The 24,268-nt window shown below is 50.1% G+C and overlaps 1 protein-coding gene across 1 annotated transcript in view; it reads left to right on the plus strand.

The window, feature by feature from the left end:
• Positions 1-24,268, plus strand: part of SMC1B (structural maintenance of chromosomes 1B) — a 2,375,007-nt gene that overhangs the window by 1,190,281 nt on the left and 1,160,458 nt on the right. The window contains exon 14 of the mRNA XM_069228259.1: positions 23,181-23,297. Within this exon, the coding sequence (XP_069084360.1) occupies positions 23,181-23,297 (117 nt within the window). The remainder of the gene's footprint in view (positions 1-23,180; positions 23,298-24,268) is intronic.

Raw genomic sequence — 24,268 nt, forward strand, 5'->3', positions numbered from 1 at the left:
GCCCCTTTCTTTTGGTCTTCCCCCACCAGTGGTAGTTTTGGTCACCCTTGTCTTGACCCAGTGGTCTGCCTTCCTCCCCAATTCTTGAGGGGAAAGAGGACCTCGGTCTACCGCTGTTGATGTAGCCTGTCATTGAAACAGTTAATAAGCAGATGCTCCTTCATGAACAGATTATACAGCCCATCGTAATCTTGTACCTCGTTTCCAGCTAACCGACTACCCAATCTACCCAGGCTTGGCTCTGGGTTTTTCGAGCCTCCCTGAACTTTATTCTGTACTCTCAATCGGGGTAACCTTCATGAGGTCATAGGATTTATAATCTGCCTCATTCAGTGTCAGGAGCCTATCCCTGCACTTTCCTGAGAATAGCACCCACAACAGTGTGCCCCAATGTTTTCTCCCAATGTCCCACCCATTACAGACTCTTTCAAAGCAGAAAACCATTTGCCTACATCGCCCCCGTCAATGAAGGGAGGGAGAAATCCCTTTGAGGGCTTGATATTGAAGGATTTCTCCCTCAGTACTTGTATGCTGCCACAAGAGATGGGTCCTATGCCCAACTCTTTTCTCTGTTTCCAAAATCTGACTCTCTAAGGCCAGTCTCTTGGTCAGCCTGGCAATGTCTAGATCTGTTTCTTTGGGCGTGCAAGTGCTTCTGGTAGAAGAGGAACCACCCTCACCCCCATTATCCACAGGATCTTTTCCACCCACCACAGATGCATCATCATCATCTTTATCTGGGGGATTATCTTTTTTGTGCTGGGCCACCGGAAACCCATGCATGTTTCTATGCACTGGGGTTTTTTCCAGTATGAATTTGGTACAGCCTGCAGAGTCTCTCCTTAATGGTCATAGCTATATGCCTCATAAGGTTCCAGGTCGAGCTTCTGGGTCTTGTTCTCTGCATCTGTCATTTTTACTAAAGTTCAGACCTTTTAAGAACTTGGAATCCCCTTTTTGGATAGGCCAACTAAAGTAAGGACTTTTTAAAATGCTTTGCCAATTTTGTAGGGACCTAACCAGGGCCCTAACAAGTATTTTGAAAATTTGCAAAAAATGTTTAGTCAATTAAAAACAAAAATAAAAATTAACTAGAGGCAAGTTGGAGAGTTATCCGTGTGCTCACAAAATTCAGAAAGTGGTATCAGCAAATGCAAAGGCTTTATCCCACCACTGATCCATCAAATATAGGAGGATGGCTCTCTATTTAGTATGCAGGGGGTCCAGGCAACCACACATTGGTTTACAGGGGCAAAAACTAGATCACCCAATGCTCTAATTTTTAAGTTAGCTTGGTTGAGAAGTTTGGCCAATGGTAGAGAAGCGCAAAGCATTTGTTGTACTCACAGTATCACTCTTGCAAATCACACGCCCAAAGGAATAAATCAATACCAATTTATACAAATACTTCAGATATTTATATAATTTTAAATACTAAGAATATCCTTATTGGTTAAGTACTTTATGAGAAATTAATTTTTGAAGTTTAATAAAAATAGTATTTTGTGCATAATAATGCAACATAGGAATCAATGGAAGATCACCTTCGAAGAAGTTTGGGCAGTTCCCCGTTCCGGCGGCCACTGTGGGGGACCACTTGGAAAAGCACTGCACAGGCACGTTTAAAGGTGGTTCTTTTGGGTCCCCTTGGAGTGTCAAGGTCGCAAGGGGTGGGGGACCCTTAGGGCACAGCAGGTTTTTCAGTGCAGGGCACAGGGTGGCTGGGTACAGAGCGAATAGGCGCACCAGGAGCTGTGCACAGGGATGCACTCAGAAGCAGGAGGTACGTGATTCAAGGGTCGTTTGCAGGACAACGGGGGCACTCTGCTGGGAGGTCCAGGGTGTTTCTGAAATCCCTCGACAGAAGCTTCCTCCTTGTCCTTTCTCAGCCCTGGGCGGGCTGGTTTCCTTGGTGTCCGACGTTAGCTGACCAATTCCCAGGGTATTGGTATAGTTTGACCCCTGGAGGTCACAGTGTCACAAAAATTGGCACACTTGCAGGGTTTGTCCTCACTGTCATTGGTGTTTTGTTTGGTCTGGTTCAAGAGTTAGTGGCTGGTCAGTGAAGTGACCCTCACTGGCATGCTGGTTTCTTGCTGTTGTAGGGTGGTAGCTCCAATCTGGAGGGAGTTCTGTGGTGATTTTAGAAGACTGGAGGTCCTCTGGGGTTCTTTAGAGTTTTTCAAGTTGTCCAGCAGCTCCTCAGCTGCGAATGTCGAGTTCTGGGTACAGCAGGCAGGGTTTGGCACCTTTTCTTTGTTGCAGCAGGTCAACAGTTCTCGTGCCTTGGATTTTCTTGATGCAGGTCTTCTTTTGTCTGTTGAATCTGATGTCCCTGTCTAGGGATGCCCACTAAGTCCTGTATTTAGTGGGCGTTTTAGGGGGAACCTGGTAGCAATAGACCATCTATCTTTAGGTGGGAAGGGTCACTTCCCTATCCCTGGTTGACTATTTTCCTTCCATCCAAGATGGAGGAAAATGAGGTGGAGTGCCCATGTCGCAGGCAACACCTTAGGGGTGGTACATGTCAGGTGAAGCCACTCCTCCTACCTTTTGTGGAGTTTCCTGCCTTTGCTGTCGTAAAAAGTGAGGGTTTGCAAAGGGGGTGACCATCTGCTTCTAGGAGCAGGCATGGGGGTCGAGTTTCAAAGGCGGCAAGCCCTTTGAAGCTCACTGTGCAGGCAGTTAACATTCCTGAGGGAGGGTGTCTTAGCACCGGCACCCAGGAAGGACTTGTTCTGCAAACCAGAGAGACAAATCTCTCCCCCAAGGTTTGTAGATTGGGTGTCTCGAGGTGGCATGCTGAATAGGACCAGTCAGCAACCATGCCAGTGTAGTTAGCTTTTGCAGGGGGCACCTCTAAGGTGATCCCTGGGTACATTTAGGGATAAATCCAATACTGGTACCAGGTTGGATTTATTGTTCTGAGTTGACAACCCAGGGTTCAGAGGGGCCATCATGGAGCTGGGGAACTCGTATTAACCAGTGTCCAGCACATGTATTAAAATGGCTGCTCTGTTCAATCACTATGTCCCAAGGACACAGTGGGGCATAATGCTAATGCAGCTATGCCTACACATATAATTTGTTGCACCATGCCTTCGGGTTGGAGGGCCTGCCAGAGGGGTATCTTATCCATAGTATATGCAGTGTATGGTGCCATGTCGAGTTTGTGTTTTAGGCTTGCACCAGGACACCCAGCCTGCAATGTCAGTGCTGGGTGCATCTGGATGCATGGCCCTAGAGTGTGGCACTATCAGTGCTGGAGCCATCAGGGGTGCACCCCTATTACCCCATGCCCTAGGTACCTAAGTACATTTTACTAGTGACTTATAGTGGTAACTAAAAGTGTATCCAATTGTGCCAAATCATCACAACAGTTTTAGGGAAAGAACTGTGGTCCAGGGAACCTGGTTAGCAGGGGCACTTCAACTGTTAGGCTTTATCATATATCAGGTAAAAAGTGGGGGGAAACCATGTAAAAAGAGGCCTTTTCTCACAGGGGACACAATGGAGCCATACCCCTTCACAAACCTCCTTTAATACCAAATCACGCTGAGGAATGCCCTGACTTGAGTCTGGGTTATTGGAGCTACCCAGTCCAGAAATGTCTGGATCTTGGCTTGCAATGATTGAACTTGGCCTCCACCTACAAGGTGGCCCAAGTATACAAGCTGGCCCGGCCCTACCTTGCACTTGCTTGCCTTGATAGTGAGGCCTGCCTTTTTCAGAGCCTCAAGTACCTTTCCCACATGGATCAGGTAATCCTGTCAAGTAGAGCTAAAGACAGCAGTATCATGTCGGTATGCTGCAGTAAAGTCTTCTAACCCAGCTAGGACTTTGTTCACCAACCTTTGGCGGGTGGCAAGGGCATTCTTTAGTCCAAAGGGCATAACAGTGAAGTGATAAGGCTCATCGGAGTGGAGAATGCAGATTTTTCTTTTGCTCCAGGGGTCAGACCTATCTGGCAGTAACCTGATAGGAGATCAAAAGTAATGAGATATTTAGCTGCCCCAACCTGTCAATTTGCTCATCAGCCCTAGGAGTGGGGAGATCATTAGTTTTTGTCACAGCATTGAGACCCCTGTAGTCAACACAAAGTCTAATGTCTTTATTTCCACCCTGGGAATGAGGCTTGGGGACTAACAGCACTGGGCTGGCCCAGGGACTTTAAGAGTGCTAATGACTTCCAATTCTAGCATCTGGCTGAGCTTTGATACTCTCTTTGATATGGTCAGACTGTCTATAAATGTTTTTTGTGACATGTAAAGTGTCCACCTCATGTGGTTGCCACGTAGTCTGACCAGGGGTCAAAGAGAAGAGCTCAGCATATTGGTGTAAGACCTGCTTACAGTCAGCCTGCCGTTGGCCAGTAACGTTGTCTGAAAAGACCAGTCCCTCAACTGAGCCATCTTTTGGACTGCTGGAGAGGAGGTCAGGAAGAGGTTCACTCTCTGCTTCCTGTTCTCATCAGTGACCATCTGCATGGTCATCTTAGCTCTGTCATGATAGGGTTTCAGGCGGTTTACATGGATAACCCTTTTGGGGTTCCCGCAAGAGGCAAAGTCCACTAGATAGGTGACTTCCTTTTTCTTTCTAGAATGGGGTAGGGTCCACTCCGCGTGTCTGGGTGGGTCCTAGGAGCCACGTCCTCCAAAACCCGTACCTTCTGCCCTGGTTGGAATTCCACCAGTGCAGCTTTTTGGTCATACCAGAGCTTCTGGAGCTCTTGGCTGGCCTCAAGATTTTTTGGAAGCTTTTTTCATGTACTCAGCCAAGCACATAATCCACAATGTCTTGCTTAGGCTCTCTGAGAGGTATCTCTCTTCTCTTCTTCGCAAGACAACGGAATTCTCATACAGGATTCCCAAACAGAAGCTCAAAGGGTAGAAAAACCTGCTCCCTTCTGTGGTACCTCCAATGAGGGCCCTGGCTTCTGCAGGGGCAGTAGTAGTCCTCAGAGAAATTGCTTCTGGGTACCTGGTTGCATGATCCACTACAACCAGTATAACTCTGTTCCCTGATACTGTTATAGGGTTAAGGGAACCGGCAATGTCAATCCCTACTCTTTCAAAGGAAACCCTAACCACTGGAAGTGGAATTAAGGGGTCCTTTGGGTAGCCACCTATCTTGCCACTCTTTTGACAGGTGACACAGGAGCTACAAAACTCCTTCAACTTCTGGGACATGCGTGGCCAGTAAAAGTGGTTTACCAACCTACTCCATGCTTACGCCTGGCCAACATGCCCAGCTGTGGGGTTATCATGAGCCAAAGTGAGGAGATACTCTCTAAACTGCTGAGGCACTACCACTCTCCTAGTGGCACCATGTTTGGGGTCTCTGGCCTCAATGAATTGTAGTCCTGCCTCCCAAAATGTCCTGTGGGATCCACTGATATCTCCCTTTTGCTGATCAGCAGCTTGCTGTCTCTGCCCTCCAAGAGTTCTCTTTGGGAATTTTAGGCTCCATGGCACAGATCCTCTGTAGAGGGTCCCCTGGTCCTAGAAGTACTGCCATGTAAGGTCCAAGCTCCTGAGTCTCAGTTCTCTCTGGGGCTGTCAGGTTTTCTCCCTGAGGAGAGGGGACCTGTTCTGGTGTCTTATTGGAAGCTGCCTTCCTAGACTTTCTGCCTTTTCTCTTGGTAGGTTGGGCCATTATTCCAGAGTCCAGCTCTGCTTTTTCACCCTAGGCCTTGCTTTGTGCTCTTGTTTTCTTGTTTTTACACAGACTAATTCAGGGATACCCAGCACAGCTGCATGGGTTTTTCTTTCTACCTCAGCCCATGCTTAGGACTCCAGATTACTTCCTAGCAGAGATTGTACGTGGATTGCAGGAGATACCACCACCTTCTTCTGGCCAGTAATCCCTCCCCATTTTAAGGATATAATCGCCATTAGATGCACCTAAGCCTGATCATCAGCTTTGAGGACTGTGTATGTCTCACCATTCAGATACTGTTCTGAGGACACCAGTTGCTCAGCCACTATACATGAAGCTGTTGTCTGTACCCAGATTACTGGGTTAGATAGCCAGGGCAGCTACATCCACTCCACCCTCTGAGACTAAAATTGCCTCAGTAGGCTCACTGACATAGTCAGGGCCTTCTTAGAATCCCATCTGGAGACATACCACTGCATTTTCTGCAGTTGCACTAGAAGCATTGTTTCTGGTAGGGTAGTTAAGATCTACAGTTTGGTGTCCATTGGTTTTGCGGGTATGGCACCAAGCCTTTCTGGGATCCCAGTTTTTACCCTTGTCCCCACCCCTGGGCTGGGAAGAGTCTTGGGGCCCACCCTCCTGTGCAAGTGTTTGGGGGTCTTTGGAATACTCCTTGATTTTGTCCCTCTTTCCCTTGGGGGGCTTTCTGGACTCCTTTTTGTGGTCTCCCCCACTAGTGGAAGTTTTGGTCACCTTTGTTTTGACCCAGTAATCTGCCTTCTTCCCCACTTCTTGGGGAGAAAGTGGACCTAGATCTACCAGGTACTGATGTAGCTTTTGCTTCACACAATTACTCGACCTGATTTACAAGGTCAGTGGCCTCATCAGCAGGACAAGCCTGCTCATGCTCTGCCAGTTGCTCCAGTAGCCTTGCACTGGTACGGTTTGAGTCCGTTTTTATTTTGTTACCTTTACAGGTGGCCCTTAACTGCCTATGGGAAAGCTGAAAGTAAGGGGTGAGGTTGAGCCCCAGAACCCTGTCCTCTGAGGTACTCATTATTTTACTTAGGTACTCATTATTTTACTAAAGTGGGAACCTTTTTGAGCTACAGAAAAAATTCTTACAGGTTTTTGCAGTCCTAACTAAAGTACGTTTTAAAAATGTTTACTCTTAAGCTACACGGACTACAAGGTCCCTAACAGTACTTTATAGAATTTGGAAAAATACCCAATTAAAAAATGCAGTTTAACCAAAGGCAATTTTTGGATTTAATTGTGTAGTCACTTATTGACCAAGGGGTGTCAGCAAATGGAAAGTCACAGATCCCACTGCTATTCAACCAATGTAGGAAGCTCGCTCTCTATATAGTGCCTCCAAATGAAGTGCACTGTGCAGAGTGTCCAGTGGATCCCCAATTGGTATTTCAGAGGCAAAAGTAGAATAAATCCAGGACCAATTTAGAAAAATAACAATTCTTTTTATATATGTTTCAAACTCAAGAAGTTTGTTATCAGGTAAGTAGACTTTTAAGCACAAGTACATAAATAAGTAAGGGTTAGGTGAAAGGTCCCTCAGAGTGGCACAATTGGTGCTGCAGCCCTCAGAGACCTTCCTTAGTATCCCAGGGCCTAGGTACCAGGGGGTACCATTTACTGGGGACTTACAGTGGTGGCTAGGGAGTTTACCAATTATACAAAACAACTGTGTAGGTTTGGGGAAAGAGATCTGGCACTGGGGACCTGGTGAGCAGGGACCCAGTGCACTAACAGTCAAAGCCACATCAGAAAGAAGGCAAAAAGTGGGGGCTAACCATGTAAAAAAGGTGCTTTCCTACAAGGGCATATCTGCATGGGCAGATTTGCCCCTCTGATGTCTAGTTCTATTCCTAGACATTGCAAGTGACTGGGCAGCCATCTTAAGGCACTTACTGGACACTGGTCAGCACGAGTGACTCAGCTGCATGATGTGTGCCCTGAAAGTAGTAGTGTTTGTTATCAAAAACCTCATCTTAATCCATACTGATGCCAGTATTGGATTTATTATTGCATGCCCACCAAAGGGCACCCTAGCAGTGCCCTCCAAATTCTTCTAGTCCTCTGGTGTGCTGGCTGACTGGTAGTGACCTGCCTGCCACCACAGATGAGTTTCTGACCCCTTGGAGGTGAGAACCCCTGGTCCCCAAGATCAAACAATGCCTTCTCAGACAGGAGTTGTTATCACCACTGCCAGTAGGATGGCAAAAAAATCTGCGTACCAAGGGCAGGGATGTCAAAGTCCCTGCCACCTTTGATATGAGACTCCAGCTCCCCACTAGACCTGGGAGAGGCAACCTCCTGTCCTGAAGCCCATTTGACACTAGGACAGGCGGGACAATTAGCTACGCTAGGAGGTGTGTCACACTTGCAGGCTGAGCAGACCCTAAGATGGGAAAGCAGAAATGTACATGAAAAAGTGAAATGCACCATCTTGTGTGTGGTAGAATTAGGACATATGGGACATAAGTGGTCCTCCCCTTTCCATTGTCCAGTTTCACACAGAGCAGGGATCGGGGGTCCCTGGACCGGTGCAAACCGGTTTATGTAAGGAGGGCACCAAATGTGCCCTTCAAAGCATACAGGTCGTTTGGGGAGGCTACCCCTCCCAAGCCATGTAACACCTATTTCCAAAGGGAGAGGGTGTTGCCTCCCACTCCCAAAGGAAATCCTTTGTTCTGCCTTCCTGGGCTTGAGCTGGTCAAGCAGCAGGAGGGCAAAAACCTGTCTGTAGGATGGCAGCAGTGCGGGCTGCCCGGGAAAATCCCGCAAACTGGTAGGAGCACCGCTGGGGGTCCTCTAAGGAGCCCCCAGAGTGCATAGAATCATACAACCAATACTGGCAGCAGTATTGGAATACGATTCTGACATGTTTGATACCAAATATGCCCAGGATCGGAGTTACCATTATGCAGCTGGACATAGGTAGTGACTTGTGTCCAGTACACGCATAAAATGGCTTCCCCGCACTTACAAAGTCTGTAAATCTGGAGCTGGAGTATGTAGGGGGACCCATGCTCATACATGGGTGCCCTCACACGCAGGGACCTGCACCCTACCCTCTGGGGTAGGAGGGCCTGCCTTAAGGGTGATTTACAGTGACCTGGTGCATTGACCTGTTGTGAAAGGGTGCATGTACCTTTTCTCGCAGGCTGCAATGGCAGGCCTGCAGACACATTTTGCATGGGTGGCATAATACATGCTGCAGTCCATGGTGAACCCCTGGTGCCCCAATGCCCTGGGTCCCTAGGTACCGTATACTATGGATTTACATGGGCGCATCAGTATGCCAATTGTGGTGTATACTAAGTCAGGAACAATCAAACTTAGAGGGAGAGAGCACAGTCACTGGGGTCCTAGTTAGCAGGATCCAAGTGAACACAGTCAAAACACTCTGACACAGGCAAGAAGTCGGGGTAACCTTGCCAAAAAGAGGGTACTTTCCTACAATTATGCTTCTCGTTTACTGGCTCTGTGTTTGAAATAAATGATTAACACTGTCCTCTAATAAGCCTAACTGCTCACCCACACTACCTCAAAAGAGAGCTTTTAGGGTTAATATTTTAACCCCTGTCAGCCAGTAAGGATCGCCCTGGACTATCTGCAGTGTCCCCTTACATTGGTACACTACATAGATAGCCAGTGTCCTACAGAAGGCAGTATATAGATAACTCAAACTTCGCTCTCATTGACAACTGTTCCTTGATTAAATGCATTCCAGTTATTCACAGTTACCCATGTGTAATTCCATGTATCCTGCATACAATGCATTTTATTGGCACTAGTCATAAGACTACAGGTGCACTACTTTTTCATGTTTGTTCTCTGAAATAGAAATCACGTGTGTTGACTGATTTCTTTCTACCTTTTTAGCAAAAGGGTTAACACAAAACACCATTGTCTGATAGGGACATCTTGTTGCAGATTCCTTACCTTAGAATTTCCCAGAGGCGTCAGTCTGGATCTGTAGATTTTTCTCAAACAGTACACCAGTGCTCTGTTGGGTGGCTTCAGTCGGCTCTGGGTCCGTCGTTGGTGTCATCCATGTCAGATATGAAGTCACATGTCCTATATAGGCACCACCATGGTGCGCTGACTTTAGTTCTTTTCTTTCCACACCAGCTAGCGCTGATCTGAGGTTAGCTACCCCCCAGTCATATTTTGACTGGCCTTTTTTGACTTTTTGTTTAAGTTTTTCTGAGTTTCTCATTCCTGGTTTGTTGAGGAATGTCATTTAGAAAGACCGGGTTCTAGCCCGGCAGTTCCTGTCATCGGGAGATGTCTGTGATTCATCCGCACCTTGTGCACCTTTGGTGTTTGGAGTTCGACCACAACCTGAAGTGGTGCTCCGGGTATCAGGCCATGCATCCGAAGGCTTTGACGGAGCAGTCCCTGAAGCTGATGGCAGCCCAACACTGAACTCCGCACAAATTGAGGTCCAAGTCAAGGGATAGGTCCAGGGAGCGGTCCTGGAGTTCTCCATCGTCATCATCCCACTCCAAGTCCTCGGAACGATTGGGTAAGTTGAGGCACAAGAAGAAGTCGAAGAAAGCAACACATTCTTTGACTCCACCTCGTCCGTTGGCTGACGAGACAAGGGAGAGTCATCATTCTAGGCCCTCCTCTGCAGAGCATGCGTCTGGGCTAGCTCCGCACCTTCGTGAGTTTTCATCAGCCGGAGCAACCCTGCCCAACATAAAGAGTTCTATAAGGCCATGTGCCTCAGTTTTGGCCAGTCTGACATTGTTGGTGCACCTTTGGGCCCTGTGGAGTCAGATGGGGCCTCTTCAGGTTCCATGCAGGCGGGAACAGCCATGCTTGGATCCAGGACGCATTGGTCATGCCACCTCGGCCTTCCAGGTTACTCCCGGTGCCATCCCCATCATCATTGCAGACCTCAACATGGGCACCATTTGCTACCTACTCTGGCTACCAACAGGAGCCATGCCTCCTATGTCAGATCCTGAGCCTTTTTCCTATGGGCTAGTTTACAGTGAGGAATGAGAAGAGTCGCTGGATGCTTAGAAGTACTAGCGCCTATGGACTGGAGTACGGACTTTGGTGAAGCCGGTGGACTGGATACCTCCCCAGGTACTGCATTCTCCCCCTACTGTGGCTATGGAGGAAGGAGCTTCCTAGTCTCTTGTGGCGCAAAGAGCAGCTGGGAGTCCTAGACCTTGAGTTGCTTTTGGTGGCTGTCGGAACTAACCTCCTCACAGAGGTGCTTCAACCTGGAGTTTCATCCTCCTAACCCCTGCTCCCCTTCAATGAAGCCCTTACAGATGTCCTACTGCGTACCTGGTCCAAACCCAGCACAAGGGCTCCCATAAATAGGACAGTTTCCCGCCACCATTGCCCTGCTCTGGGCGACCCGAGTTTCCTTACACAACACCCAACCCCTGAGAGTTTGGTTATCCAAGCCTCCACCTCCCATGGCGTGTTCCCTTATGGCTATGGAATCCAAGAGGATGGATGCACTTGGGAAGAAGATGTTTACTTCCGCCATCCTGGCATTGCGGTCCGCGAGCACAGCATGCCTTTCGGGCCGCTACTCCCACACGCTGTGGGATCTGGATGGACAAGCGCTGCCACAGGTCCCATAGGAGGCCTGGGCTGTAGTTTCAGAAGCAGTTGCTGATGGGAGAGACGCAGCAAAGTTCATGATCCAATGTGAACTAGACACAACGAACTCACTGGACAGAGAAGACTCATCAACAGTGGCCCTTTGGTACCACGCCTGTAGAGGACATCTGGCTTTCCAGGGGATGTCCAAGCTGATAAAATGGACATGACCTTTGATGGCACCCATCTCTTTGGAGAAAAAGCAAATTCGGCACTCGAGTGCTCCAGGTATTCTTGTGCTACAGCCAGGTCCTTGAGTCTTACGGCAGTCCCTCATCCTCCTCTGTCTACTTTTCACCTCTTTTTTTTTGCCTACAGAAGAGGCGCACAACCACTCCAGTTCTCATCCAGCCACTGTGCTGTGCATGCTGCACAGCCTCTGCGTACCCCATCCTCCCCTCCAGCTGGCTCCAAACCTTCCTAGTCTGACTCATCCCAACCAGGAACCAGTCGAGGCAGGATTCGCCATCACTTGCTCTGCTGGTAGTCCATCACGTCAGTCAGGTGGGATTTGCGGATAGTCTGAAGGGGCTACTCCCTCCCCTTCAAGACTATGCCTCCATCCATGCCCCCATCCTACGATCGCATGACAGAGGATCACTTGGCATTTCTCCCAGATTACGTTGCTGCTCTCTTGTCGAACGGGGCTATAGAGAGGGTTCCTGTGCCAGAAGTAGGTCATGGTTGCTATTCCCGCTACTGTTTGGTACCCAAAAAGGACAAGGGCCTCCACCGTATCCTAGACTTTCGGTTCTTCAATCTCTTTCTTTGGAAGAAGTTCAAAATGCTCACTCTGGCTCAGGATCTATCTGCCCTGGGCCTAGGAGACTGGATTTTAGCATTGGACTTGCAGGACGTTTATTTTCAGTGGGACCTGAAGTTCCACTGGGCTCTACATCAGGAGAATCTATCCGACATGGTCCAGATCCTGGAGGGAACTGTGCAAGATCTGCAGTGATGGTTAATGAACAGTGATTGGGTCAGAGGCAGATCCCTCTCACTTCCGCAGTCAAATCTGATAGTAGTCACAGATGCTTCACTCCTTGGCTGGGGCAACAATCTGGAAGAGGCAGAGATCAGAGGCCACTGATCCAGCAGAGTCCAGATGTCACATCAACCTGTTGGAGCTCCGTGCAGTCAGACTAGCATTGAAAGCATTTCTTCCCTCTCTCAAGGGAAAAGTACTGCAGGTGTTCACGGCTTTGTGCGCCCTAAGTGGCAGGGGTATGCCCAGATGTGGGTCCCTTATTCGCTGCGCCACTGGATTCAAGTTAGCCTGGCTGATGAAGGGTGATACCCTGAAAGTGGTCCCAGGATGCTTGTTTCATGTCCAGGGAGGACCTGGCCTAGCAGTTCGGGCTGGACTGTTCCCATTGGGAACAGGGTCAAGACTGATTTGCATATGGCTGGGTCCAAACTGGGGTGACGTGGCGAGCAAAATAATGATGGATTAAACCCAGATCTGTGACTGGGGGTGAGTGTTTGAAAAGTTTCAACACTCCATCCATCATTTTATTTTGTTTTGTGATGTTGCTTTGTGCGCCCTAAGTGGCAGGGATATGCCCAGACATGGGTCCCTTGCTCGCTGCGCCACTAGATTCAAGTTAGCCTGGCTGATGAAGGGTGATACCCTGAAACCAGTCCCAGGATGCTTGTTTCCTGTCCAGGGAGGACCTGGCCTAGCAGTTTGGGCTGGACTGTTCCCATGGGGAACAGGGTCAAGACTGATTTGCATATGGCTGGGTCCAAACTGGGTTGATGTGGCTGGCAAAATAATGATGGATTAAACCCAGATCTGTGACTGGGGGTGAGTGTTTGAAAAGTTTCAACACTCCGTCAAATATGGTATTTTGTTTTGTGATGCTGTTCACGGACAACACCACCGCCATGTGGAACTGCAATAAGCAAGGCTGGGTGGGGTCATGGACCCTTTGTCAGGAGGTTCCATGCCTCTGGACATGGCTGGAACAACAGGGCATTTCCTTGGTGGTTCAACATCTGAATGCCAGAGCAGACAAACTCAGCCGACAATGCTGAGTCCATCACAAAAGGCATCTACACCTGGAGATGGTGTAAGATCTCGTTCAGCTGTGGGGAGGGCCTTGGTTAGATCTGTTTGCATCTGTAGAAAACGCACGTCAGTAGTGTTGCACATTGGAGTTTCCAATGTGGCAATCGCTCAGCAACACTTTTCCTCTCAAGTGGATCTCAGGCCACCTGTATGCTTTTCCAACCATACCAATTCTGCCCAGACTTCTCAAGAAGTTTATGAATGACTGGTCCCAGGCGATCATTATGGCTCTGGACTGGGCACAGAGAATCTGGTATCCCGAGCTATTGAGCATGGCCATCGATCCTCTGATCAGACTGCCCCTTCAGGAGGATCTTCTATTGCAATAGCAGAGAAGGGTTGTCCACCCAAACATGTCTAGCCTCCACCTTCTAACATGTAGATTGAATGGCAACAGATAACAGCTTTTGACCTTCTACCCGAAGTCTGTAACGTAGTCTTGGCAGCCAGATGTCCCTCCACCAAAACGGTATACGCCTGTCATTGGAAGAAATTTGTGGCAGGGTTGATACAAGTCTGTTGACCCCCTTTCTGCCCCTCTCTCTAAGGTCCTTTTGTTTATCTTTCCTAGGGCTCTGCTATGGGCACTTTCAAAGGTTATTTGTCTGCTATTTCTGCATCTTGAGGTTGCTTGATCAACCTTCTTTGTTTAAGTCTTCTATTGTTATTAGGTTCCTCAAAGGTCTTACTCATATGTTTCCTCCAACCCCATTCATTATGCCCCAGTGAGATTTGAATTTGGTTGTGACATTCCTGATGTCCTCTGCTTTTGAGCAGCTCCACAGTTGTCCTCTCAGACTTCTCACCTTGAAAGCAACCTTCCTTGTAGCCATTACATTTGCCCATGGAGTGAGTGAGCTGCAGGCATTTTCATCTAAGCCACCCTACTTTTCCATCTATCTTGAGAAAGTGGTGCTTCGCACTAGAGCTTACTTTTTGCCCACATCTCATCCTTCTAAGGAAGAGAAGAGACCAAAAAGAGCGTTGACGTTCTACCTTGGTTGTACAAAAGAGTTCCTGGTGGATGATGAAGTCTTTGTCGGTTATGTGGGTGTGAAAAAAGGTTGAGCATTGCAGAAGCAGACCAACTACGGAAGGGTCGTACTCTGTATTAAAATCTACGAGGCACTGGCTAAGAAGCAACCACCTAAAGGTTTATGTGCTCATTCTACCAGAGCTAAAGCTGCGACCACTGCGTTAGCATGTGGTGTTCCAGTCCTTGACATTTGTCATGGGACGGTTTGGGCATCTCTGCACATGTTTACCAAACACTATTGCCTGGACAGCTAGGTCCATAGGGAAGGGTACTTTGCCCGTTTGGTCCTGCAGGACTTTCTAGTATTATCTTAGTTCGCAGACCACCTCAGGGGATAGTATTGCTTGAGTATCTATTCTAAGGTAAGAAATCTGCAAATGTAAGTCTCTATCAGATGGACAAGTTACTTACTTACAATATCTAGTTGCAAATTCCTTACCGACCTACCCATCCTCCCCACTCTGCAAACTGATTTCTAAGATCATGGACTCCCCTTTCGGTGCCTTAAATTTGATGCACCACTAGTCGGTGTTCTTCATGTCCTAGCGCTCCTGTCATGGAAAGTCGTGAAAAGAAACTGACATCAGCACGAGGGTGGCTCCCATATAGGACTTGCGGTGTCCTATTCGGCACAGGGGACACAGATGACAGACATGGAGCCGATCAACGCACTTAACATCGCACAGGTGTACTGCTCAAGAAAAATCTCAGGATCCAGAATGATGCTTAGGGGAAATTCGAAGGTAAAGAATCTGGAACTAGATATTGGCCCTCATTATAACATTGGCGGCAAAAGCCGCTTACCGCCGTGTAGAAGACCGCCAACACATCACTGCGGCAGCGGAATTCCGCCACGGTCATTATGACCCACTGCTCGGAATCTGCCAAAATTGAGACACCCACACAAGTCCGCCACACCAAAGGTCAGTGATAAACTGGCGAAAACAAAACCTCCACCGTCATTCCAACAGAAATACGCCCACACTATCACGACACACTAATCCACGCGGCGGTCTTTCAACCGCGGTATTCCATTGGCGGTACACACCGCTGCGCTCAAAATACACACACTCTTACAAAACACAGCCCCATTGGACAAATCGAAATACACACACCTGATACACATACACACACCACTCCCACACACCCAATACAATATAAAACACACACCCACATCACCCACAAACCCCTATGACCAAAATACCAAAAGAAGGCCAGAGAGAGACACTACAATCTACAACCAAGCATCCACAGGCACACAATACCATCACCCACATAACTTCCACGCACCTCACACTACACACCACTAAATATCACCCCACTTATCACAACACACACCACCCTATACATCACCCACACCACCCCATGGCACAGCAAAGACACTCCAGGTTCTCTGAGGAGGAGCTCAGGGTCATGGTGGAGGAAATCGTCCGGGTAGAGCCACAGCTATTCGGGTCACAGGTGCAGCACACCTCCATAGCTAGGAAGATGGAGCTATGGCGAAGAATAGTGGACAGGGTCAACGCAGTGGGACAGCACCCAAGAAATAGGGATGACATCAGGAAGAGGTGGAACGACCTACGGAGGAAGGTGCGTTCCGTGCTATCAAGACACCACCTTGCGGTTCAGTGGACTGGCGGTGGACCCCCACCTCCACAACTAACAACAAGTCTTTGCGATTCTGCATCCTGAGGGCCTTGCAGGAGTAGATTGAGGAATGGACTCTAGTAAGTCAAACCTTAACTATTACATCCCCCACCCTACCTGCATGCTATCACATACCCACACAATCGCCCTCACCCCCATCACTACAACTCCTCACAAATGTCCCAATATCACATACCACACATCCCAACACCAAGCCCTGCATGCAACAACAAAGCATGGACACCCATCACCAAAGCATGGCCACTGCACATACCCATACACCCCCCTAAAACACCATCACACAAGGTCCCACACAGGAATGCAAGCACTGGGGTACACGGTCACCCACCCATTCCACACCATGGCACACACAGATGCAACAAACATCCTTTTATACCCCTGCAGGACCCCTACCCAACGTCACCGGACAGGAGGGTCCACACATGTCCACACCACCAACAGAAGAGGCCCACAGTGATGACAGCAGCTCTGTCCAACTGGATCTAGATGACCAGCCCGGCCCATCTGGGACCTCTGGACAGTCGGTTCCCCTCACACTGGCACAGGCCACCACAGAGCTTCCCCCCTCTGGAAACACCAGCACAGCACCCACCCAGCGGGCCCATGCCTCTGTCCCCAGGACACGTCAATCAGCAGTGTGTCCACCACTACAGGGAACCCAGGCTAACCCACCACCCCAACAACAACAGGGACCTGGGGGCAGTGGCAGTGGGCACACGGTCCAGGGGACAGAGGCCCAGGAACACACGGGAACTGGGAGGGCTGCGGTGCGACAGGGGGAGGACAGGCCCAGGGAACCCACTCTCCACGAGGCCCTCTCCAACATCATGGGAGCCTACCACCATTCCCAGGAGACGATGGCAACGGTACTGGCCAAGTTTCAGGAGACCCAGCGGCTGCAGGAGGAACAGTATTTGGGCTTCAGGGAGGAACTCAGATCCATGAATTCCACCCTGGGCACCATCGTGGGGGTGCTGAAGGAAGTCCTCAACACCAGGAGGTACACTGTGGCACAACAAGGGGCCCCTGACACTAGCCTGGATGATGAACTGCCCACCACATTGCTGCTATTCCGCAGAATGTAAGCATCATGCACTGAGCCAGGGAATTTGGCATTCACATGGGAGATGCACTGGTCTGCCAAACACACCATCTGCACATTCATCGAATGATAACTCTTCCGGTTTCTGTACACCTGTTCCCTCCTGCGGGGGGTACCAAAGCCACATGTGTCCCATCAATGGCACCTATGATGTTGGGAATATGTCCCATGGCATAGAAGTCACCTTTCACTGTAGGTAAATCCTCCACCTGAGGGAAAACAATGTAGCTCTGCATGCGTTTCAGCAATGCAGACAACACTCTGGGCAACACATTGGAAAACATAGGCTGGGACATCCCTGATGCTATGGCCACTGTTGTTTGAAATGACCCACTTGCAAGGAAATGGAGTACTGACAGCACCTGCACTAGAGGGGGGGATTCCTGTGGGATGGCGGATAGCTGACATCAGGTCTGGCAGACAGTTCCAGGATTGTGGCACGATTAAGCCTGTAGGTGATGATCACATGTCTTTCCTCCATTGTCAACAGGTCCACCAGCGGTCTGTACACCGGAGGATGTCGCCATCTCCTCACATGTCCCAGCGGACGGTGCCTATGAAGGACAACAGCGAGCACAGAGTCAACCAACTCAGAGGTACGTACACACATCTTACAAAGAACACGATTCATAATCCGAAGTTTGCATGTGTGAGTGTTTAGGCAAGGCCTAGGTATGTGTGACGCAGTTAAAACTTAAGCCATGTGGGCCCCTGAAATGGCGGCTGCCTGACCTGTACAGTGGGACAATGGGATGTGAGGTAACTGCGCTGGCGTTGTACACCGTTGCGGTAGGCAGTCGAAGACCGCAGCGCAATTCTGAATTAGTTAACATTGGACCCTATGGGTCACAGGATCCAATGACGATGTACGCCGGCGGTGACCGTACTCACCGCGGCGGATGTGACCGCCATTTTCTATCTGTTCAATCATTCGATACCTGATCTTTGACAGGAGAGGACCTACACTGCAAGTGCTGCTGTGACCTCAGTCTGGAAGAGACAATGGCTTGTGCGTCTGGGGAAAGGGCCCCTGCCTTTACCACGGAGGAGTTGGAGAAACTCGTGGATGGGGTCCTCCCCCAGTACGCGCAACTCTACGGTCCTCCAGACAAACAGGTATGTACACTGGGAGCATGCTGTATGGGCTATGCCTGTGTGGAGTGTGGTGGATGAAAGATGGGGGGGGGGGGAGAATGAGGCGTGCATGAAACGACGGTGAGTGCATGTGCCACATGGCAAGGGTAGGGATGGGGGCCAATGACTGTGATGGTGCAGTTTGTAATAACTTCTCTTTTTCCCTTGTACAATTCATGTAGGTCAGCGCCCACCAGAAGAAGGACATCTGGCGTGCCATCGCCAAGGACGTCCGGACCCTGGGGGTCTATCACAGACGGAGCACCCACTGCCGTAAGAGATGGGAGGACATTCGCCGCTGGAGCAAGAAGACGGCGGAGGCCCAGCTGGGGATTGCCTCCCAACGTGGGAGGGGTGCCCATCGCACTATGACCCCCCTGATATTCAGGATCCTGGCAGTGGCGTACCCGGAGTTGGATGGGCGCTTGAGGGCATTACAGCAGCCACAAGGGGGTGAGTACACTCTCATTCAGCTGATTCAGCACGCAGTGGAGGTGTCTGGGTGAGGGAGGTGGACTGCGGGTTTCCCTAGGCCAGGGCGAGTGTGCTAGTTAGGTCCCCTTCTTCTGGCAGACCCTGTGGCACCCCACCCCACCTGTGTAGAGTGGCAACTACACCTAGTCAGGCTCCTGTGACATCCATGTGTGCAGATGTCGGCCATAGCCTTGTAGGCCATGTCCCAGGGATTGAATAGTGGACCCCAAGTGCGCGGCGTAGTGCAGGGGGCTTCTGTGTCTGCCGTGTCCGCCAACGGTAGCGGTAATGCATGCACTCAACATGTCTTTCTTCTGTCTCCCCTCCCCCCTCCCCTTTTTGTGGTCTCCCTGTTCTTGTGTGCATCAGCATCATCAGGCGGAGGAGCAGTGGCACCGGAGCAGGAGGGAGCTGCATCCCACATGGCCCTGGAGGGCGACACTACGGAGTCTGAATCCACCAGTGGGACGGAGGGCGAGGGGAGCTCCACGGCGGGGACAGGAGCTGACACCAGCGATACGGACTCGTCCTCGGATGGGAGCTCCCTTGTGGTGGTGGCCACATCTGTGCCCCCGCATCTACAGGTACAGCCACCACCCCCCTACCAGCAGCCTCTCAGCCTGTGCCCGCTCACCCAGGAGGGTGTGCATCATCTTCGCCCCAGGCACCTCAGGCCCTGCCCCAGTTACCCTTGCTGCCCTCAGTGAGGAGGCCATTGACCTCCTCAGGTCCCTCACTGTTGGGCAGTCTACCATTTAGAATGCCATCCAGGGTGTAGAGAGGCAGTTGCAACAAACCAATGCATTCCTGGAGGGCATTCATTCTGGTCAGGCAGCCCTTCAGCGAGCATTTCAGACTCTGGCCTCAGCACTGATGGCAGCCATTGTCCCTGTCTCTAGCCTCCCCCCTCCAACTTCCTCCACCCAGACCCAATCCCCTGTACCTCAGCCTATCCCAAGCACACCATCAGACCAGCATGCACACACCTCAACACACAAAGGAAGCTCAGTCAAACATAAGCACCACACATCCCACAGGCACTCACGCAAGCATCACACACATGCAGACACACCAACATCTACTGCCTCCACTGTGTCTCCCTCCTGCTCGTCTCCCTCCCAGTCTTGTCTCCACTCACTCCTGCATGCACTACATCTACAGCCACTACTTCCATCACCAGCACACCCCGCTCACGTGCAGTCACCACCCCCAATACCGTTCAAACGTCCCCTGTGTCCTCTCCCAGTGTGTCTGTGACGCCACCTCCCAAGGTACACAAACGCAGGCACACGCCCACCCAACAGCCATTCACCTCACGACAGCCTCCAGCGCATCCACCTTCACCCAAAGTCACCAAACGTACACCTCTTACAACCACAACCTCTTCCTCCACTCCCAAACCCCCTCCAGCTACCCGTCCCAGTGTTCCCAAGAAACTTTTCCTGTCCACCCTTGACCTCTTTCCCTCACCTCCCCCACCCCGTCAGTCTCCTAGGGCCCGACTCTCCAGTTCCCAACCTAGCACCTCAGCCACAACATCTCCGGGACTAGTGGTGCCAATAGTCACCGGATTCTGGAGTGCACCAGGCAGCAGAGCAGCCAGTGTAGCAAGGAGCCACAGCACAGACAGTCCCCCACCTATCAAGCATCAAAAGTTGGCCAATGCCCGGCGGGAGAGGGGGAAGACTCCAGCCACCAAAGCCACTCCCAGGGGTGCAGGTGGGAGTGTGGAGTCAGCTGCAACACTTTCCAAGGTGGGGAAGGGGCACAAGAAACTCAGCAAGTCTGGGAAGAGCAGCACGGCAGAGAAGACCGCCATCAGCCCCGCTGCCCAGGAGGCCACCACCATCACTCAGCCCCGCTGCCCAGGAGGCAGCCGCCATCAGCCCAGCAGGCCACCACCATCATCCCCGCTGCCCAGGAGGCCACTGCCATCAGCCCCGCTGCCCAGGAGGCCACTGCCATCAGCCCTGCTGCCCAGGAGGCCACCGCCATCAGCCCCGCTGGGCCAGACAGGACCGCCAGCACCAGCCCCGCTGGGCCAGACAGGACCGCCAGCACCAGCCCCGCTGGGCCAGACAGGACCGCCAGCACCAGCCCCGCTGGGCCAGAAAGGACCGACAGCACCAGCCCCGCTGGGCCAGACAGGACCGCCAGCAGCTGAGTCGCTGCCAAGGACCCCGCCGCAACAAGCACCGCTGAACAGGACACCGCCGCCACAAGCACTGCTGAACAGGACACCTCCGCCACAGGCACCGCTGCCAAGGACACCGCCGCCACAAGCACCGCTGAACAGGACACCGCCGCCACAAGCACCGCTGGCCCATGAGCGCCAAGGGCACTGACGCTACTGAGTCCGCCACAAGCAGGATGAAGCACTCTGGGCACAAAGCCCCCTCCAGAACCAGTGGAGAAAGGCATCCACTACCTCTGTCCTTGGCAGGATGAAGCACTCTGGGCACAAAGCCCCCTACAGAACCAGTGGAGAAAGGCATCCACTACCTCTGCCCTTGGCAGGATGAAGCACTCTGGGCACAAAGCCCCCTTCATCCACTACCTCTGCCCTTGGCAGGATGAAGCACTCTGGGCACAAAGCCCCCTCCAGAACCAGTGGAGAAAGGCATCCACTACCTCTGTCCTTGGCAGGATGAAGCACTCTGGGCACAAGGCCCCCTCCAGAACCAGTCCCAGGTGTTATCCACTTGAGAGACTGTGGCTTTGCACTCCCCAGTATTATGCAGTGGGCAACCCACCCACTGTAGAGACTTGAGAGACTGTGGCTTTGCATTCCCCAGGATTGAACAGTGGCAAACCACCCACTGTAGAGACTTGAGAGACTGTGGCTTTGCACTCCCCAGGATTGAACAGTGGGCAAACCACCCACTGTAGAGACTTGAGATAGTGGCTTTGCACTCCCCAGGATTGAACAGTGGGCAAACCACCCTCTGTAGAGACTTGAGAGACTGTGGCTTTGCACTCCCCAGGATTGAACAGTGGGCAACCCACCCACTGTAGAGACTTGAGAGACTGTGGCTTTGCACTCCCCAGGATTGAACAGTGGGCATGGGGCCCCCTTGTGGATTTGGCATTGTGCACTCAACAGGTTGAGGTGCCCCCCCCCTTTCCCTTCCCCCTGAGGTGCCTGTTTTATTTCTATCAGATGCCCCTGCAGTGTTCTCTCCGTCATGTTCGGGTATTGAGTGTGGGCCTCGCCCATGCAGTGTGGGCCCAGTGTTCCACGGACTTCAATGGAGCAATACCTGGACTACTATTCTTGGTGTATTTATGTGTTTATAGTGTATATATATATTTGCGTACTGGATTTTAATAGATTACAATGGTTACACTCATTTCCTTTTGTCTTTGCATTCTTCCGGGGGGTTAGAGGGGGGTAACTGTAATGTATCATGCTGTATTAGTGTGTGTGTTGTGGGTGAGGGTGGTGGTGTAGCGTGTGTGTGTCCCTGTTTTTTCCCTCCCCCTCCCCTGTGCCGTTGGTGCAGTACTCACCATGGTCTTCACCGCCGGCATCGTGCTCCTGGTAGAGGAGCAAGAAGATAAGGGCAGGGAAAATGTGAAGCTCCGGTTCCATGACGTCCTGGTTCCTCGTGGGGTGTGTAGAGGTGAGCATTTTCCCTTCGAAGTCCTGCTTCCGCCGTGTTTTTGTTCGCGGTAAATCCGCCCTGGACAAGGTGATACTGTGGGTGGTACCTTGTCTCCTACCTGTCTGTTGGCGGTGACCGCCACACTGTTTGTTTCTACCGCCGTGGTGGTCGGAGTGTTAAAGTGGCTGTCTTTGTTACCGGTTTCCGCCACAGTCGTGATTTCATTTTTTTCCGCCGGCCTGTTGCCTATCTTACCGCCGCTTTAACACCGACCGCCAGGGTTGTAATGACCACCATTGTCTCTACCAGATAAAGAGTTACCGAAGGTAAGTAACTTGTTCTTCTGTACTCTCCTCCACTTGTTGCTTCCCTCTGGGCAGACTCAGGCTAGCAGAAGGGGGGATTGTTCTAGTACCCATTGCAGTGTGTCAGTGAGGCCTAGCTTTGGTTTGACAACATTGTATCGATTGTCAGAGACAGGAGAAAAACATTGGCCCAGTTAGGTATTTAAATTTACCTGGAGTGACAAATAACATTACATTTATCCGGTACTATCCAGGACTTGAGGAAGAGGGAGATGACGTTTCACACAGACATTACTCCCCAGTTTTTTTTTTTTTTTGTTCCCTTGTATTTTCCTTCTCTTCATCATTTTTTGGTGCCATAGCTTTGCAAAATAAAAATCAAGAGTGACTATAGCTAATCTTGTACTGCTTCAGAAATCTAACCTGAAATCCATATTAATTTATACATGTTTTTCCAACCTTCTCAAAATAGGAAAGATCTAAACTAGATAGTGAAATGGCAAATTATGAATCTCAGATTGAAATGCTTAAAGGTGGAGTGGCAGAACGAGCAGTGCAGATAGAAGAATTACAAAAGAAAATGAATAAGGTGATTTACTACTTTTTTGTTTGTAAACTGGTGTGAGACTTTCTCAAATAAGTATTCTTATTTTTTTATGTCATAATATTAACTTAAGCATAAAACATCCTTTCTGTCGTGGTTCTTACTTTATTTGATCCATCTACGTCTGTACTGCTCTTAATATACAGGTTGCTCGTCACCAGGATTAAGCTTTGTCTGCAGAATAGAATATGCCAAGTTACCATTTGTTAAGCAGTTACCTTTTATGCTACTATTTGCAAATTGTACATTTCTTGTGATGGATTTCTCTATTTCTTCCACAGTCTTCATTTTCATAATCACTGGGTGTAGGAAGCTGGCTCCCCATATGGTGCACTAAAATGAAGTACACCGTGCAGAGACTCCAGTGGTTCCCCAATTGGTTGACAGAGGGAAACGTAGATAACACTAATGCTCTCTTTAGTGGTAGTGTGGGCGAGCAGTTCGGCTTATCAGACGGTAGTGTTTTGCATTTGTTGTAATCACAGCGGCAATACATGAGACACATACTCAAAGAATAAATCTGAGGCTAATTTAGAAAAATAACACTTCATTTTTATATATATTTTAAAAGCATGAACTCTGCAAAAGAGTAAGTACTGTTTTAAAAGTTACAGGTAAGTAGAGTTCAAACCTTTGCATCTTTACACACAATGCAGTACTATGGAGAGAAAAGTCAAGCATAAAGGTAAGTACAGTCAGTTTTGGGGGTTCCACTTTTAGAATTGGAGATGTACAGGTCCAAAGTACAACCAGCAGTTTGTCTAGAGCGCCCCAAATTCCACCAGGAGCAGGGTGCTGGTTTGGTCATAGCTGGGCGGTACAAAAAAGGGGGGCCACCTAAAAATAGGCTGCACATGGTGACTTGGGGACAAGTCTGAGAGCTCCCAAATGGGTGCGTGGGTTGCAAGGGGCCTTAGAACAAAGGGCACAACTGGTTCTTTGGGACCCGGGTTGGA

The sequence above is a fragment of the Pleurodeles waltl genome, chromosome 4_1 (assembly GCF_031143425.1).
Source record: "Pleurodeles waltl isolate 20211129_DDA chromosome 4_1, aPleWal1.hap1.20221129, whole genome shotgun sequence".
Lineage (NCBI taxonomy): Eukaryota > Metazoa > Chordata > Amphibia > Caudata > Salamandridae > Pleurodeles > Pleurodeles waltl.